Source organism: Coffea arabica, chromosome 4e (assembly GCF_036785885.1).
Source record: "Coffea arabica cultivar ET-39 chromosome 4e, Coffea Arabica ET-39 HiFi, whole genome shotgun sequence".
In the NCBI taxonomy this organism is placed as follows: domain Eukaryota; kingdom Viridiplantae; phylum Streptophyta; class Magnoliopsida; order Gentianales; family Rubiaceae; genus Coffea; species Coffea arabica.
In genome coordinates, this window is record NC_092317.1 from 48,662,722 (window position 1) to 48,678,448 (window position 15,727).

Here is a 15,727-nt window from a genome sequence, read left to right on the forward strand (position 1 = left end):
TTGCTTTCAAAGGTGTAATCAGGCATAAGATGTTGACTAAGCTGATTTCTTTGGCTTTAAGTTCTTTTCAATGCATCTCTTATGGTTTATGTTGTTGTAGATGGACAATTTTTCTTCTTTAATGCTTTCTCTCTCTGGTACAGGAGTTTCTCCATGAAAACCTGCTGGTGTATATGCTTGTCAAGAAAAAGATAATAGACAGGGAATTTAGTTTGTCCATTGTGTCCAATAAGACAACCATCCCATTCTTTTTGCAAATTTCCAACAGGCCTTGATCTGAAAAGCCTTATCATGGTTGCACTCTATGGAAAATTGCTCATGTGTTACGTTAGACCTTCATTGCCTACATTCAAGCTTGTTAGACATGCAACCTATCACATTGTCATTTGTATTTCATGGATCAGGCTCTGGACAAAAAAGAACTGAATATCAACAATTGACAGGCCATTTCTGCTGCCTTTCCATTTGTAGCTTTTAATCCTTGGAGGATCATTGTACTTCCTCCGTCCCATTTTGATAATCCTATTTTCCTTTTTCGTCTGTCCCAAATTGTAATCCACTTTCCAATTGAAAAATGTAGTTGTATTTTAATTTTTCTAAAATACCCTCATTCAATATAAGTTGTTGTTACTATAAACCTACCCATTTAATGAGAGTTGATTCTTTTTTTACTATCAATTCAAGTTCCCATAAAGTTGTACTCTAATTAATGTGAGGGTATTTTAGGAAAATAGCTACCTAAATTGATTGTTCCAACAAAGTTAACTATTTTTTCTTAAACTGTGTGAAAAAAAAAATCAAGACTATCAAAGTGGAACAGAAGGAGTAATATTTTACCCCATTATCTAAAGCATATGTACTGCTATATTTTCCTCTTTATCATTTTTACTTTCATTACATGATTCAAGACTATTTAACATTCATAAGCAATTTTTGAACAGATTATTTCGAATTTAACTTCATCTATCGTTATAATTCAAGACATAATTCACTGAATCCCTTGCTTGCTAATTACGTGCTTCTTCTTACTCTTAACATCAAACTAATTCTCAATAACCAATACAAATTTGGGCATAATTACACGCGATGATCTCCTCCTAGTTTTGAATAAAAAGGCAAATCCAAACAGTGGTCACGTCGTTACAAAATACTCCACCATACACAAAGCAGCATGCTATTAATACACTCTCAAACAGATTGCTTTCCACAGCTGTTTCAAGTCTCATGTCGGAGGCAATAACAACACGTTAGATGAAAATAAATGTTACATCCCATAACTGTTTTTAAGTTTCATACTAGAGGCAACTAGTTCTTTTCAGGTTCGGTGAAAAAGCTGTTGATGGCTGGCATGATTTCTGGTTTCCTATTGCGGACGTATTTTCTCAGAGCGTGCTCGGCATATTTTTCTCCCTCGGCGAAGTTCTCCAGCACTCCAGCTGCCCTATCTTGCTTGGCTACCCTGAACAAGAATATTTTTCTTTACCGATGTCATATTCATATACAAGTACGATGTAGTCTCTTTTTTTTTTTTTTTTTTTGGGTCTTCACGCTCGTAGTCTAGACTCCAGACGAGACATATTTTACTATCACATGCAAACGCCCATCAGGTAAGCGCTCACATGGGCGTAAAACTGCAAACTTTTCCTCCTTTTTAAGGTTGTAGTGCACGCTAGTTTCTTTTCAATTAAGAGCATGAACCGTGTTGCCCAAAATATAATTCAGTTCCACTTCCACCATTATTATTATTAAAAAGCTTTAGAAGTAAACTTCACTTAACAATAAAATACTAAGAGAACTCCAAATTTAGACTCTAACAATACCCGTCCAATCACGTTACTTTTACATTATCTATCCTTAAATCAAACTTAGTAGTAATTAATTTCTCTAATTTCCAACAAAAATATATCCTCGTTATCAAATTTTGAACTAAAAGCGTACAAATGTAATTTCTTGATAACAACTTCAATATTTTCTAATTTTTGAATTAAAAAAAACTCAAAAACTATAAAAGCTATTCATATAAGGAAAATTTTCTCCACGTTCTACAAAGCACGGTTCGCCGCAATTACTCAAGCCATAATACCAATGGCTCCGTTTCAAATTGACCTATTTTTCAAATACAATGTTACAATAACACACAAACAAAAACAGTTCAAAAAACATCTCATCTATACAATATATCAAAAACAACTCGCAAATATATACAACAGAATTTTAAAAAAATAAATTTTATAATATTTTCCACCTATCACCATCACCCCCTCACTTCCTCCTTCCCTTCCCCCTGTCTCCTCCCTTCCTCTTCCTTCCCACCTCCCAACCCTCCCTTCCCTTTCCTCCCGCAATCTGATCGTGGCTAGATCGAGAGAGGGAGGGGAGAGTCGGGGGATTGGGGGGGGGGGGGGGGATGGGGAGGGGAGGAGGAAAAGGGATGGGGACGCGGGAGGAGAAGGTGGAGGAAGAGTGAGGGAAAGGAGAAAAGAGGAGAGAGAGGGTGGAAGCGGCGGTCCGTGGGGGTGGTGGCAGTGACGATTGTGGGTGGTAGTATTAATTTATAAAAAGTAGTCTAAAAATATTTTAATCTTCAAAGGTATCCCAAAATATATTTCAAAAATTCCTCCAAAAACATCACAAAAAACATCTACAGTAAAAGATTTTCATATTTCATATATACCGATACAGTAAAATATTTCAAAAACACCCCCCAAAAACAGTTATTCCGAACGGAGCCGAAATCCTAGCAGGCTAAATTTGTACGCTTAATTTTAATGTACAAATTAGATATTGGAATCTAATGTGTTGGGTTGACATACCTTGCGATCATTCATTCGACGAAGAAAAGTCTCTTCCTATAGTGCAGTGGTGATTTCGTGATATCAAGGGAGCTCGAGAGATGATAAATAGGTAAAGAGTAACAACATTAGATTCCAATATCTTCCCCCTCTTTTTTTGACACACAAACGAGAGTGGTACTCCAGAATGAGTTTCAGGCACTCCATCATTCCTTTTTGCTAAATTGACACAAAAAACCTGTAAGATATTTTAATAGACAAAATTACCCGTCTATGCATTCACTTGAAACTTTCTCTACTTGCTCTCTTTTTTTTTTCCGGTACATTGGAGGGCCAAAGCCCCGTTACATAAATCAAGACTAATCTGGGGACTGAGTGAGACTCCTTGTACATCTTGGCCTAAAAGGTTCCTAAGAGTATTTGGAGGTCCCTAAACGTGTATCAGCTTGTTTTCCCAGTCCTTGTCTAGCATAACCCGTATCTCCCTGAAAAATTTCTCTACTTTGTTTATTCAATTCGCTACGTTCTTCCACTCTTATATCATATAGTCTACAATTTCTGTACCACTAATGATAAGGTAAATTCATAATAACTATCGATGATTTTATGAATGTTGTTAACTATGAATTGTCTAGTAGACTTGAGTAGAGAACTAACCTGCTTTGTGGTTTGGAGTTGTCTATCACTATTGACCTCGTTCATCATAGTTTTAAGTTTATTTAGGCCATTTAAGTAAAGTAACTTAAAATGTAACAAAGTACAGAGATACTCTGAACCAAAGAGAAACAGAATGGATTTAGCTCTAAATAGTGTCAAAAAAAATGGTAAGCAAGACACCACTTTACGTTTTGTTCATCAGAAGCTAAGTCATGAACCTGCTTTAGACATCAACACAGTCTGTATTCTCTGCAAGGAGAGCATTTACCCTTTGTTGAAATGAAAATTTCTAATTTACACCTCAATTTTACAAAACATATCTCTCTCTCTGTGTCTGTGTGTGTGTGTGAGCTCAGTCATGCACCTGCTTTAGACATCAACACTACTGTTATGCTTAGACAAACGAAAAAATTAAAGATAAATTTTTTTTTTTTTTTTTTTAAAAAGGACAGTAGAACTATATGTACAGTACCTCACTTCAGGGTTGATGCAAATATTCCGGACCAACTGAAACCCGCAGATCCCTATGGCAACTCCAACTGCCGCAAATAATGGATATACCTATGTTATGCACACCAAAAGCAAACTACAGTCCATAAATAGGAGAATAATCAAGATATTAACATAATAATAGACATTTATTACTCTGCTACTTTGGAAACATAGTGGAGCTGAGGAACAAAAAATAAATAAAAATTAAGTTCGAGAGACCTCAGGCCTTAGCCAGCGATTCACGGAGGAAGAAGCCATTATTGAGCTGAAGACCACGATAAAGATTTCAACCAATCTGAGAACAAGAGGAGAGAGATGAAGCTGAGGTTTGACCTGCCTTTTCCCCAAGTGCTCTGCTTTTATCCCAGGATAATTTCATAAACCTCCCCTAAGATATCTAACAATTTCACTGAGCTCTTTGAGGTTTCAAAAAATTATATTTACCTCCCCTAATTTGAGATTTTTGATTACCAAACCTTAGACTAGGTCAAAAATTTAATCGAATATCCCGAAATTAGCCTCACCTTATAAAGTTCATTTACTTTCTATAGCAATAATAACATACTTAGCACAAATATAAGAAAATATTGTCGAAGTTTCAATATCAAATTTATTGTTTGATAAGCAATTGTCTAATGGTGCTTTATCAGGGATACATGTCTTTTCTAAATTAGAGAAGAAGCTTTGTGGATTTTTGGATTAATGAAATTATCATAGTTTGATAGTAGTTTTAGGCTTTTTTTTTTTTTGAGTTAGTGTTTCTTTTGAAACAAAAAAAAAAGGATTGACAAATAAAAATTGAATTACATTAAAAGTTCTAAAAAAAAGCCATTAGTTTAACATTTAGGGTCAGTGTTTATAGTTCCATATTTTTACTAACAAAAAATATCAAAAAAGGAATAAAAAGAAAAAGAAAAATTATAAATTTCATATATGCATATTCAACAACAGAGTTTTATTAAAATGCTAAGACTAATATTGTCATTTAAAATGAACAAAAGAAGTAAGTGTAATTTTTAAAATCTCAAGAGAGCTTAGTAAAATTATCAAAACCTCAAAGAAGCTTTTCGAAATTATCCCTTTATCCTATCTTCTTGAAATTGATTCGTTTAGTGTTATTTATGTATAGATAATAGGGATGTCAACGGGTCAGATTTGAATCCGAATCGGGCCCAAATCCGTTAATTTTTTCCAGGTATGGATTGAGAAATAATTATGGTATCCAAATTTGGATCCATACCCATCTACTCTAATAAAAAAGCAGGTCGGATACAGAATATAGGATTCCGACTCGGACCCGAATAATACATTAATAATTATAAAATATAAATATTTCTAAATATATTCTTTTACTATATTAACAAAAGTATTCTTTTACCAATTTAACCAAATTATTCGTATTTCAGATAAAGCATCTAAGAAATTAGGATTTGGAAGAGGCAAACTTGTTTGACCAAAAATGTATTCATTACAAGTTGCATATAAGTACTTTTTGTTAAATATCCTAGGATCATGTTGGACCTTTTTTTGTTAACATGGATAAAAGAAAATGAATGATATATGTTGGGTCTTTTCTTTTCAAATAGACCCAAACTCGACCCAGGACCTGTCGGACTTGGTTCCAGAATCTTAAACACAAGATCCGTCAGGTATATGGGTCAGGACCGGGTCTAGTACATTAAAACGGGTTCAAGTTCGAAATTTTCAATTCCGACTCGAATCCAACTCGTTGATAGCCCTAATAGATTATCCTTAGGTTGGGGAAGATGAAAAGTTGATTGGATATTAAGGTTTTAAAACCTAGATAAAATCAAAATAGTTACTGAGTCATGGGTCACTAATTCAATCATTGAACTACCGTTATCAACACATGATGCTATCAATAAATAAATAAGTAAATTATATATTATGATCATACTTATAGTCATTTTGCTAATAAGGTCATAATACAGCAAACTAAAATAAAAGCAAAATAAAATAAAAGCAAAGAAAAAAAAGCCATAATTATATCAATATGACAAGATTAACACTAAGAAAACAAGAATCTTACTTTAGAAAATTAATAAATTGCAAAGTAAATAAAAAATCATAGATAAAGAAGTCAAACTTGTGCATAGTTTAAGCACAAAATTGAATTTTGTTAGAGGGATTTGAGAGATTAATTGTGTGATGATAAGCACAAAAGCCTATTTCTTGCCACTAGACCAATTTCTAACTTAAAGACTTATGAAATATTATCCATGATGAGCTATTTTTTCCTTTTCCTTTTTTAACTTATTTTATTTTCTTCTTCTTCCTTATATTTTCTCTCTCTCTCTCTCTCTCTCTTTATATTTTATTCTTCCTTTAAATTACTTTCTTTTTATTTTTCTTTCTCCTTTTCGTTGACCTCACCTTTCTTTTGTATTTTCTTCTCCAGATTTGAACAATCCAACAACATGTAATCACAAATCTGGGAAAAAAAATTAAAGGAACAAATATGCCACTTGTGAAACTTTTGAAAGTAATCTTTTTTCTCAGTCTTTCAAACTACAAATAAATCCCTTTTAGGCTTAATTTACACTCCGACCAATTTCGGAAATATAATCCCTGCAATTCAGCTGAGACAACAAGGGATCCTTGGCTTTGGCAAACGTGGTTGGAAACAAGCATTTCTCCTCCTCAAGATACACGACACCATCCAGAGAACAAATTACTACAGAATGAGCAAATTACACCCAGACATGGTCAATAAACTATCTGAGGGCAACCAATTTACTTCTCTTTGCCGGATGGAGATGTCATCATCTTCTTATCCATATTATTTTTTACGTACACAATGACGCCAAGAACCTTGCTGCATTGCAAGTACCTAAGAAAACATATTTTGCACAAACATATGAAAGTCATACGTGCAATGCAATAAGATTTACATTTAAATGTCTCTCACCTGGTCACTTAAGAGGTTAGTAATTTGGGTACTTTCATGTGTCTCTTTCTTGACAATCCCAGCTTCTTCTTGTTCAGCTGTTTCAGGATCAGCTGGACGTGAAGAAACTCCAAATATGGCCTCATCATGAGCAGCTCTTGTTTCTTTGTCCCTCCTTGCCTTCAAGATATTCACCATCAGTAATACTTCCAATTTTAAATAAAAGGGCTGAATTTTCATTAATACAATAAACCCTATTGACCTAACAGAACCATTTTATGGGCACAAAACATGCAAATAAAGCAAGGTGAACATACCTCTACTGTTGCAAACCGAAAGCTTTGACCAATGTGCTTCACTAGGGCTGCATCATCCTCCACAGCTGCATGGAGAAAACTTTGAGTAAAATATGTACATAAAACCGATCTGTGTATGATTCACATACATAGAGATAAACCACCTCACTGCATAGATCAAATACAAGCTAGAACTAATTAGATGAGCAGAATGTAGATCATGTACCACAGTTGGAATAACACACAAACTATTGTACAGCTATAAGCCAAAATACATATTGTACAGATGAGCATCATTCAGGTATACTGTACAGCTATAAGCCAAAAATTAACGCAGAGTGAGCTTCCAGGTGCAAAATATAATAATTAAGGTTCTTTAACATATCGTTGATCTATCTAAAAGAAAAGCTATACGAATGCCATGAAAATTTTCACGTGTCCATAATCTTAACTTTAGGAACTAAAGAAAACCAGCAATCCTCATTCCCATTGCCACACAAAAGAAAACTAAATTAACTAGGTAGGAAAGATCAAGAGGATCGCATCATATACTCTAAATTGTTGTTCGAGTCACTAAACAAGTTGTAGCAAAATCTGATTTGACCTTTCACTCATTTAAGATTTGGCCTTTTCTATAACCATCAACTTTTCAAGGTTTTGCAACTCTGCTTTTGCTGTGCCATTGCAGTCCTCTATTCCAGCCACTAGGCTACACTACTTGGGGATTATAGCTAGGACAAGCAAAGCAAAGGGTGACCACTATAGAATGAATGATGGTTGAAAATATGATTATAAGGCAGTCAAAAATGAGAGGAAAATAAAAGACAGGGAACCAAATGCAATCTCACAAGGGCCACTCTCAAGTCAACAATGTTTTAGAAGAGGCCTCCATATAGATGCTGTTTCCCTTCACAAAATAGAACATAAAAAGAAACAATGCACAACTTAAAATCTCAAAATTCATCAATTTTCATATCGTAGTAAGTTTGACAAAGCACAATCACTTTAAAACAATGCTGCAAGAAGTTTAACCTTCAATCTCCTCATCATCCAAAGGAGCATCTCTGTCAAAGTCAAACCGCTCCCATCCTGAGCCAGTACCCTTTACTTCATCCTTTTCAGCTGCAAGAAGAATACCACATTAACATCTTGATTGGAAGAGACATAAGTGCAGGAATGTTCATAAAAACTAGCTTTCCAGTTCATAAATATATAACTTTGAATAGTATGCACTATCAAGATGAAATGTCAATCAATAACCAAACAATTTTTACTCTAACAGCCAGGTCTATGCCACCTGCAATCCACCATTATCACTTGGTGAAGAACAGTCAATGCCAAGAACTTAACATCATCTCATATGCCATCGGCCTCATATAGTAATTGTACACATGAACGCACCTCAAGATGGGCATCTCAATTTCTGGTCTCCCTTTTAGAGGCTTTGACACCAAGCTTATGCAAAGTGGAAGGTTCACTGTCATCAATTGGCGTCCTCCTTAACTATGAAACATGATTTGCTTTATACAAGACTCTTTACTACATTATCCATGGGAAGAAAGAAATTTGAGAGAAATAGTGAGAAAACATCTCCAAAGAGAGAGAAACAAGCCACTTCTGGCCATAGCGTCAGTCAATGTTCCAGCAGCCGCCAATCCACTTAAAATCGTGGTACCGACTGGGCAACGGACTCATGCATAGTCTCACCAAAGAACTGAAGGAAAAGCTTGAGCAAAAACAAAGGAAAGAGGTGGGAAATTATTAATTCAAAAATCCTATAAAGTAGTGGTGTCAATCACAACCCAATTATATTGACTCGCCCAAACCTGCCCGCCAATAACCCACCCAAACCTGTCCATTAATTTTTGATGGGTCTAAATGGGTGCCCAATTATACCCATTTAATTGGTGGGTAGTAAGTTGATTCAACTCACCCATTTAAAAATAATTATACATTTAAACTCAACTTGTAGCGAGTGTTAAGCAAACAAATTTGAATTTCTTACCAATTTAATAACAATAAAATATCGTTATTTCTTGTCCAATAACATGCAAAAAAATTAGAAAAAAAAAACCAGAATTTAAGTGACTTATAAATGGGTAATTGGGTATACCCATACCCATTTATTAAATAGGAATAAAGGGGTTGACCCAATTATACCCATTACCCAACTATGATCTGGCAAAAATCTTCTTTCAAACGCAGGAAGAAATTTGTTTACCTCTGCACCTGGACAATCATAAGATCGCCAAGAACAAAGAAGCCATAAAATAGCATTCGCAATCCAAATAACTCATTAATTGACTTTTTATGCCCAAAACATACAGTCTATTTTCTACCGTTCAAATATCCTGCGACACAATTTTATATGTCCATTACCTTCATTATTTTTGCAGTGCAAGAAGTTTCAACGTTTCCTCTCACTTAATCAAAGTATCTCTGGCAATTGTAACATCACAAGCCTTAATGCACGTGACTTTGTCAAAAAAATAAATCATGTCAGACTATTTTTCAACAACCATCTACATGAAAAACATATATTACGCATCAGAGGTATAAGGAAAACTTGCCCAAGCCAGAACAAAAGCCTCTTTTGGCAGAAACATACAACATATATACCATAATTTTGTAAAAAGTAAAGTCACATCATTTTACAGCGTGTGCTGCCTTTACCTGCTTCAGAAAGTTGAAATTTCATCCTGGCTTTGATTTTTTCTGCTGGCGTCTGTTAAAGGAAATAAAAAAACTCTCATCAAACTAGGGTAACATTAATCAGATTAACATGAAAAGGCAACATCACAATGGCCAATACAACAAAGTTAAGGAAGTGCTTATTTAGTGCTTATGGCTGGTAATTATCAAAGAATGGATCAAACTATCATTTATTACAACAAAGACTCTTTTGAAGCAAAGCTATCGTTTATTACAACAAAAAAAACAAAATATAGACACTAAAATACTGTGTAAAATATATTCTTATGGGATAGATAGTATCTTCACTTTAGACAGCATCTACTTTTCTCCAGCAGCAACTGAAAAGATGGCTCTTTTTAGTTGATTTTCAGGGAGAAGATTTAAGCTCTTCGATGTTTAAAGTTGAATAATCGACCGTAGCTACAACCCCAGGAATCAACTGAAAGACATGTAGATATCCAAAACAAGTTCCTGGTGAATTGCAGATGCACTATACCATGTACATTGGCAAAGCCCCAAATTCAATGGGCAAATCACATACACATGCCATCTAAATGGTTACTTCAACCTCTATCAGGGACCATTAAAACAAGTCATTTTATATTCACTGGGAATTCCTCAAGCAATAGGCACCAAAACGATCTTCCTTCCCCCACCCCATCTCCCAAGGAGAAAAACAGAATGGCATATCTTGAGGTAAAACAGCAAAATTTCAGCCCAAAGAACAAGAAAATCACGAAACAGATTAACAAACCAAGCTTTAGGACATGCTTAGTTTTTGCATTCTATAACACTGATGAATTGTCAACGAAATTAAAACAGGTACGAAGAGTAGACACTTGCAGACAAGTTTGGGAAAGTAATCTTTCGAAATCCTAACAAATACATACCATTTTGTCATAACCTTCAATGGTTTCCGCATACTCAACCCTGCCATCATTGTTTCTCTCTTTCTCCACCTTTCTAGCAGTACTATTCTGCGAAGATTTTCTCTGCGTCGGCGACTCACTCCTTGAACTCCTCCTACGCCCCCTCTCCCTCTCCCTCTCCCTACTTCTACTTCTATACCCACGCCTTCGCATTCGATAATCATCTCGGCTGCCACTCCTGCTCCGGCGCTTCGAATGCCTTTCGCGATTTCTACTCGGGCTTCGGCTCCGGCGCCTTGAGTGCCTTTCCCTTTCCCCGCTCCGGCTGCGATCACTTGAGTGGCTACTGTCTCTATCTCTGTCTCTTGAAACCTCCCTGGTCGAAGCTGTTAGGTTTTGGGGTTGGTGGGGCGTTTTTTTGAGCTTGTTCTGGATGGATTCAAGTTGAGCCTGCTTGTCGAGCTCACCGGTTTTCGAAGGGCTCGAGGCTTTAACGAATGTGCTAAGAAAAGATGATGATGATGAAAAGGAGGGAAGACCTGAGCCTCGGGGAGGAACGGCCTCCCTGTGTGATGTGGAAGAGAAACCAAGGCCTTGTTTGAACCTAGCGGCTCCTTCTCCCTTGCGGGTTAACTCATCATATAAAGCTGCAGCTTTTTCTTCCTCCATTTTCCGGCGATGCTCCGCGGCGGTGTTGTGTCCCTCGGTGGACGGATTCAAATCGCTTAGTACTCGTGCGGACTTACAGAGTGCTCAAAGCTGATTCAGGGAAGATTGGGCTGACATCTTGAATTTGGAGTTCAAGGGGAGCTTTGGGCTCCAACTGAAGGGATCATTGGCCTGTAAAGTTATTTTTTAAAAAAATAAAACAGAAACCAATATTATTAATAAACTAGATGGCAATCGTCCATTTTTACCTTCGCAATAAAATTGAGCCACCAATATAATCATTTTCCTTCTAACCTAGCAAATATTTTTCGGTACATCTTTTAGCATTTGTAATTGCACGAAATAACTAATTGTGCACAGGATAATGTTAAATTATTTTCATTCTTCAACAATTTGTTAATACATTTAATTTAAATATATTAATACTTCACTCCTAAAACTATTGCGTTTCCTCTATAGCAATGTACAAAATTGCCGTTATACAACTAATTTAATTGGATCACTGTCACCAAATCACAATTTATAAATAATCATACTACAGGATGTTATTACTCTTACAATAACATAATCATGGTTATTCACAAAACAGAAATTATTTATTAATTTATCCACAAAACTAAAAGTTTAATTAAGTAACATAATCATTTATCCACAAAACTTATGCAATAATCATGTTTAAAATTTATTTGTCCACAAAGCTAACATAATAATCATATTTAAAAATTCAAGTAAGTAACATAATTTTGATTATCCACAAAACTAAAAATTATCTATTACTTTAATATGCAACGATATTTATTCGTGTAAGTGAGTTAATTACTTGCCTCTAAAGATGTAAAGATGCTACCACTAAGCCAGCAAAATCCTTTGAAATCTACTCAGCAGACTTTGGTGCCGACACTGGCTGCAAAATACATAATAATATTATTATTATAATTAATTTTATTAGATAATGAAAGTAATGATACTTTAATAATTCAATTATCTCATCGGAAACAACGGAAAGTGAGAGAGAATTGAGGTTATTTTTTAAAAAATGACCAATTCAAACGAAGTCCAATGTGATACAACAAAAGGCTTTACGGACCACAAAAAAAACTTCGAGGACCTCAAAGTCAAAATTAAAAAGTTTAGGGACAAAAAAATAACCAAAAGCAGGCCCATGAATAGAAGACAAAGATGATGTTTTCAGCAAAATTGATCAGTGTTCGTGAATAGATAGATTATACCGAGCAAGATAGCAGTTCTCTTCTCTTGAGTGCGACCAAATTGAAGATGTCATCCTACCAAAAAATATATATAGAGAAAAAGGAAAGTGAATAAAGATTGTCATGCATGGTTCAATACTCCCTCAAGATAAGCTAACTTGACAAAGCCAGATTACAAACTCACACCAACCGTCTGACACTTTCCCGGCACAAGAAGTTATTAGTATTTTGTTAATTCACTGGACAAAGACATTGAAGACCTTAAACTAGCCAATTTAAAAAAATCAACTACCCTCTTTGAAACTGTCAACACGAAATAGGTATGCACTTGAGGATAAACATTCATCAGCAGGAAAGACACAAGTTTTTGTTACGATCCCTTTCCAATTCTCAAGATGATGTGCGTCTTCCCATGTCCTCCTCCTTGGCTAGAGTGACTTTTTTTTTTAACTTGATCAGCCATGTCACAAAATCGAGTAGTTGCTACTGCTGTTGCAGCCACGGCTGCGAGCACCTTACTCGTTGCAGGAATTTTATTCTACTTCGTCTACAGATTCACCGTGGCTCGGCAGCGTGAGAGGGACAAGCAGCACAATTCGAGTTTCCACAGAGAGATGACGCCGTCGGTGGCGGTGACACGTGAAGAGTTTATGCAAAATGGTGGAATTCTTAGAGGACTAATAGTTGATGAGAATGGAAGGGATGTTCTTTATTTGAGAAAAGCTCAAGGTGGAAGGTTTACAAGTTGTTTTTCCAAGGTTTGGTTCAATCCCATAAATGAAGAAGAGGAAAAGGAAATGGATGGCAGGGAACTCAAGCCCAGCAGCAATAGTACTGGTAGTCCTGTCCCGGAAATTCCCTTGCTCCCACGGGCATCATCACATCATCACAATTATCATCATGATGCATTTGACATCCCCGGTGATCATCAGGCAGTTACGCTGATGGATCATCCACCAAAGCAAACTTCAGGCCTGTTACATTTTACACCACCACCTCCACCACTAGTCATTCCCCCGAAGCAAAGCCCTCCACCACCACCACCACCACCTCCGCTCGTCAGAAAGACCGCATCCTTGACCCTGTCCACGCCTCAACCTCCCCCTCCTCCGCCACTTCCAGCAAAAGGAGTTCCAAAACCACCAAACAGATTTTCGAAACCACCAGCAGTTCCATCCAAAATGAAACCAGCTGGATCACTGCCTCTTCCACCCAAGCACGGTAAAGGTGATGCTTCTTATCATCAGACCAAACTGAAGCCACTGTACTGGGATAAACTGCCGACAAATACTGATCACTCCATGGTTTGGCATGAGATCACCGATGGATCTTTCCGGTAAGTTCATTCATGTACTACTAAATATATACAGTGAGATTTAACTACTAGTATCATCAAGTTGAAAATTTCTGTATTTCCATCATAGATCTCCTCTTTGGCTCTCTCATCTCAGATGGATATATGTCAAGTCACCTTTGCTAACTCTTTTGCATTTCAAAGGTTTGACGATAAACTTATGGAAGCTCTCTTTGGATATGCCGCCCAAAACCAGAAACCCACAGAGGAAAGGAGTATTTCCTCTTCAAATTCATCCACGGCTTCTAGTCCAGCTCCACCTGCTCAAGTTTTCATCCTTGATCCTAGGAAGTCGCAGAACACAGCGATTGTACTTAAATCTTTAGCCATCTCTCGGAAAGAAATCCTGGATGCTCTCCAGGAGGGTCATGGACTGAGTGCTGACGATCTTGAAAAGCTAAGCAAGATTTCGCCAACTCCTGAAGAAGCAGCCAAAATCCTGCAATTCAACGGGAACCCCACAAAGCTTGCAGATGCCGAGTCTTTTCTCTACCACATCCTCAAATCTATTCCCTCGGCTTTTATCCGTCTCAATGCAATGCTTTTCAGGTCAAGTTACGATCCTGATATCCTTCATCTCAAGGAGTCTCTGCAAACACTTGAATTGAGCTGTAAAGAGTTAAGAACTCGAGGAATTTTCCTCAAACTTCTGGAAGCCATTCTAAAGACTGGCAACCGAATGAACGCTGGAACTACCAGGGGAAACGCTCAGGGTTTCAACCTCAGCGCCCTCCAAAAACTTTCCTACGTGAAGAGTACTGATGGAAAGACTACTCTGCTTCATTTTGTGGTCGAACAGGTGATTCGTTCTGAGGGCAAACGCTGTGCCAATAATACCCGAAATCATGAAATCAGCGGCAACAGCAACGATACTAGCAATAACTGTAAAGGTGATGAATGTTGGGATAGCAAGACTACCAAAGAAGATGTAGATAAAGAGTACCTAATGCTTGGATTACCAATAGTTGAAGGCTTAAGTATGGAGTTCTCAAATGTAAAGAAAGCAGCCACCACAGACTATGAGAATTTCATGGGTATGTGTCCTGCTCTCACGATGAGGATCCATGACATCCGGCAGCTAGTTTCACGCTGTGGAAGCAGTAACGAAAGAAGTGGATTTGTGAGGGAAATGAAAGGGTTCCTAGAGGAATGCGAGGACGAGCTTAAGGTGGTAAGAGAGGAACAAGCAAGGGTGATGCAGCTTGTTAAAAGAACCACAGAATATTACCAAGCTGGAGCTTCAATAGACAAAGGGACAGATCCACTTCAATTGTTTGGCATTGTGAAGGACTTCTTGGCCATGGTTGATCAAGTTTGTATCGACATTTCGAAGAAACTTCAGAAGAAACCATGGCCTACTGCGATTACAAGTGCAGGATCCCCGCCTTTATCACCATTAGCACTATCCCCAAAGACTCCAGTCAGGCTCCAAAACTTGCAGTCACATTTTGTGTCACAGGAAACTGGGACGTTATCGAGTGAATCAGAAGACGATTTCTGACAATATTCAGTAATGACTAATGAGGTTTATGTACAAAATTCGATAGTGCACAGAATGTGGAATAGGAGAAATCAAAGTAGACATACTGAAAATTGAGGGGTTTTTTCAGGGTAGCCCGTTCAAGGATCATTAAGATGGAGCATTTCAATTTTGGAGAAAATTCAATTAAATGACTATCTTCTTTCTTCAGATAATTCACAAGGATAGCCTTAGGAGTTACGACAAAAAAATTGCAGGACATGTTTAATAAAAGGGATAATTTTAGAAACCTCCTTTGATATTTCTAA

The 15,727-nt window shown here is 36.8% G+C and overlaps 3 protein-coding genes across 5 annotated transcripts; 1 reads left to right on the forward strand and 2 right to left on the reverse strand.

Annotated features, from left to right (window-relative positions):
- Positions 1–1,158: 1,158 nt before the first annotated feature.
- LOC113738411 (uncharacterized) lies at positions 1,159–4,317 on the reverse strand. 2 transcript variants are annotated; one of them, XM_072048075.1, is made up of 3 exons: positions 4,161–4,317; positions 3,922–4,010; positions 1,159–1,459 (listed from the first exon to the last, which is right to left on the reverse strand). In XM_072048075.1, the coding sequence occupies exons 1-3, from the start codon at positions 4,197–4,199 to the stop codon at positions 1,306–1,308; spliced, it is 282 nt and encodes a 93-aa protein (XP_071904176.1). In that variant the 5' UTR covers positions 4,200–4,317; the 3' UTR covers positions 1,159–1,305. The 2 variants fall into 2 exon arrangements, with proteins under 2 accessions (XP_071904176.1, XP_071904175.1); XM_072048074.1 differs by having other exon boundaries at positions 1,159–1,477.
- A 2,110-nt stretch (positions 4,318–6,427) lies between these two features.
- Positions 6,428–12,281, reverse strand: LOC113738587 (uncharacterized). 2 transcript variants are annotated; one of them, XR_011813802.1, is made up of 7 exons: positions 12,202–12,281; positions 10,730–11,548; positions 9,819–9,870; positions 8,178–8,267; positions 7,167–7,313; positions 6,871–7,029; positions 6,428–6,792 (listed from the first exon to the last, which is right to left on the reverse strand). XR_011813802.1 is itself a non-coding variant. In XM_072048073.1 (7 exons), exons 2-7 carry the CDS (start codon positions 11,375–11,377, stop codon positions 6,742–6,744), a joined length of 1,065 nt encoding a protein of 354 aa, XP_071904174.1. In that variant the 5' UTR covers positions 11,378–11,548; positions 12,202–12,266; the 3' UTR covers positions 6,428–6,741. The 2 variants fall into 2 exon arrangements, 1 of the variants encoding a protein (XP_071904174.1); XM_072048073.1 differs by having other exon boundaries at positions 7,167–7,231; positions 12,202–12,266.
- Positions 12,282–12,719: 438 nt separating this feature from the next.
- On the forward strand, positions 12,720–15,727 carry LOC113740412 (formin-like protein 8). The gene is made up of 2 exons (XM_027268037.2): positions 12,720–13,921; positions 14,084–15,727. The coding sequence occupies exons 1-2, from the start codon at positions 13,047–13,049 to the stop codon at positions 15,438–15,440; spliced, it is 2,232 nt and encodes a 743-aa protein (XP_027123838.2). The 5' UTR covers positions 12,720–13,046; the 3' UTR covers positions 15,441–15,727.

Bases quoted from the DNA above. Each gene is read 5' to 3' on its own strand.
- LOC113740412 (XM_027268037.2), top strand. From the start codon at position 13,047: ATGTCACAAAATCGAGTAGTTGCTACTGCTGTTGCAGCCACGGCTGCG. The intron at 13,922-14,083 runs GTAAGTTCATTC...TGCATTTCAAAG, and splicing joins ATCACCGATGGATCTTTCCG to GTTTGACGATAAACTTATGG.
- LOC113738411 (XM_072048074.1), bottom strand. From the start codon at position 4,199: ATGGCTTCTTCCTCCGTGAATCGCTGGCTAAGGCCTGAG. The intron at 4,011-4,160 runs GTCTCTCGAACT...TGCATAACATAG, and splicing joins ATCGCTGGCTAAGGCCTGAG to GTATATCCATTATTTGCGGC. The intron at 1,478-3,921 runs GTACTGTACATA...ACATCGGTAAAG, and splicing joins TGCATCAACCCTGAAGTGAG to AAAAATATTCTTGTTCAGGG.
- LOC113738587 (XM_072048073.1), bottom strand. From the start codon at position 11,377: ATGGAGGAAGAAAAAGCTGCAGCTTTATATGATGAGTTAACCCGCAAG. The intron at 9,871-10,729 runs GTATGTATTTGT...TTCCTTTAACAG, and splicing joins TTGAAGGTTATGACAAAATG to ACGCCAGCAGAAAAAATCAA. The intron at 7,232-8,177 runs GTTAAACTTCTT...TTCTCCATGCAG, and splicing joins GGATGATGAGGAGATTGAAG to CTGTGGAGGATGATGCAGCC.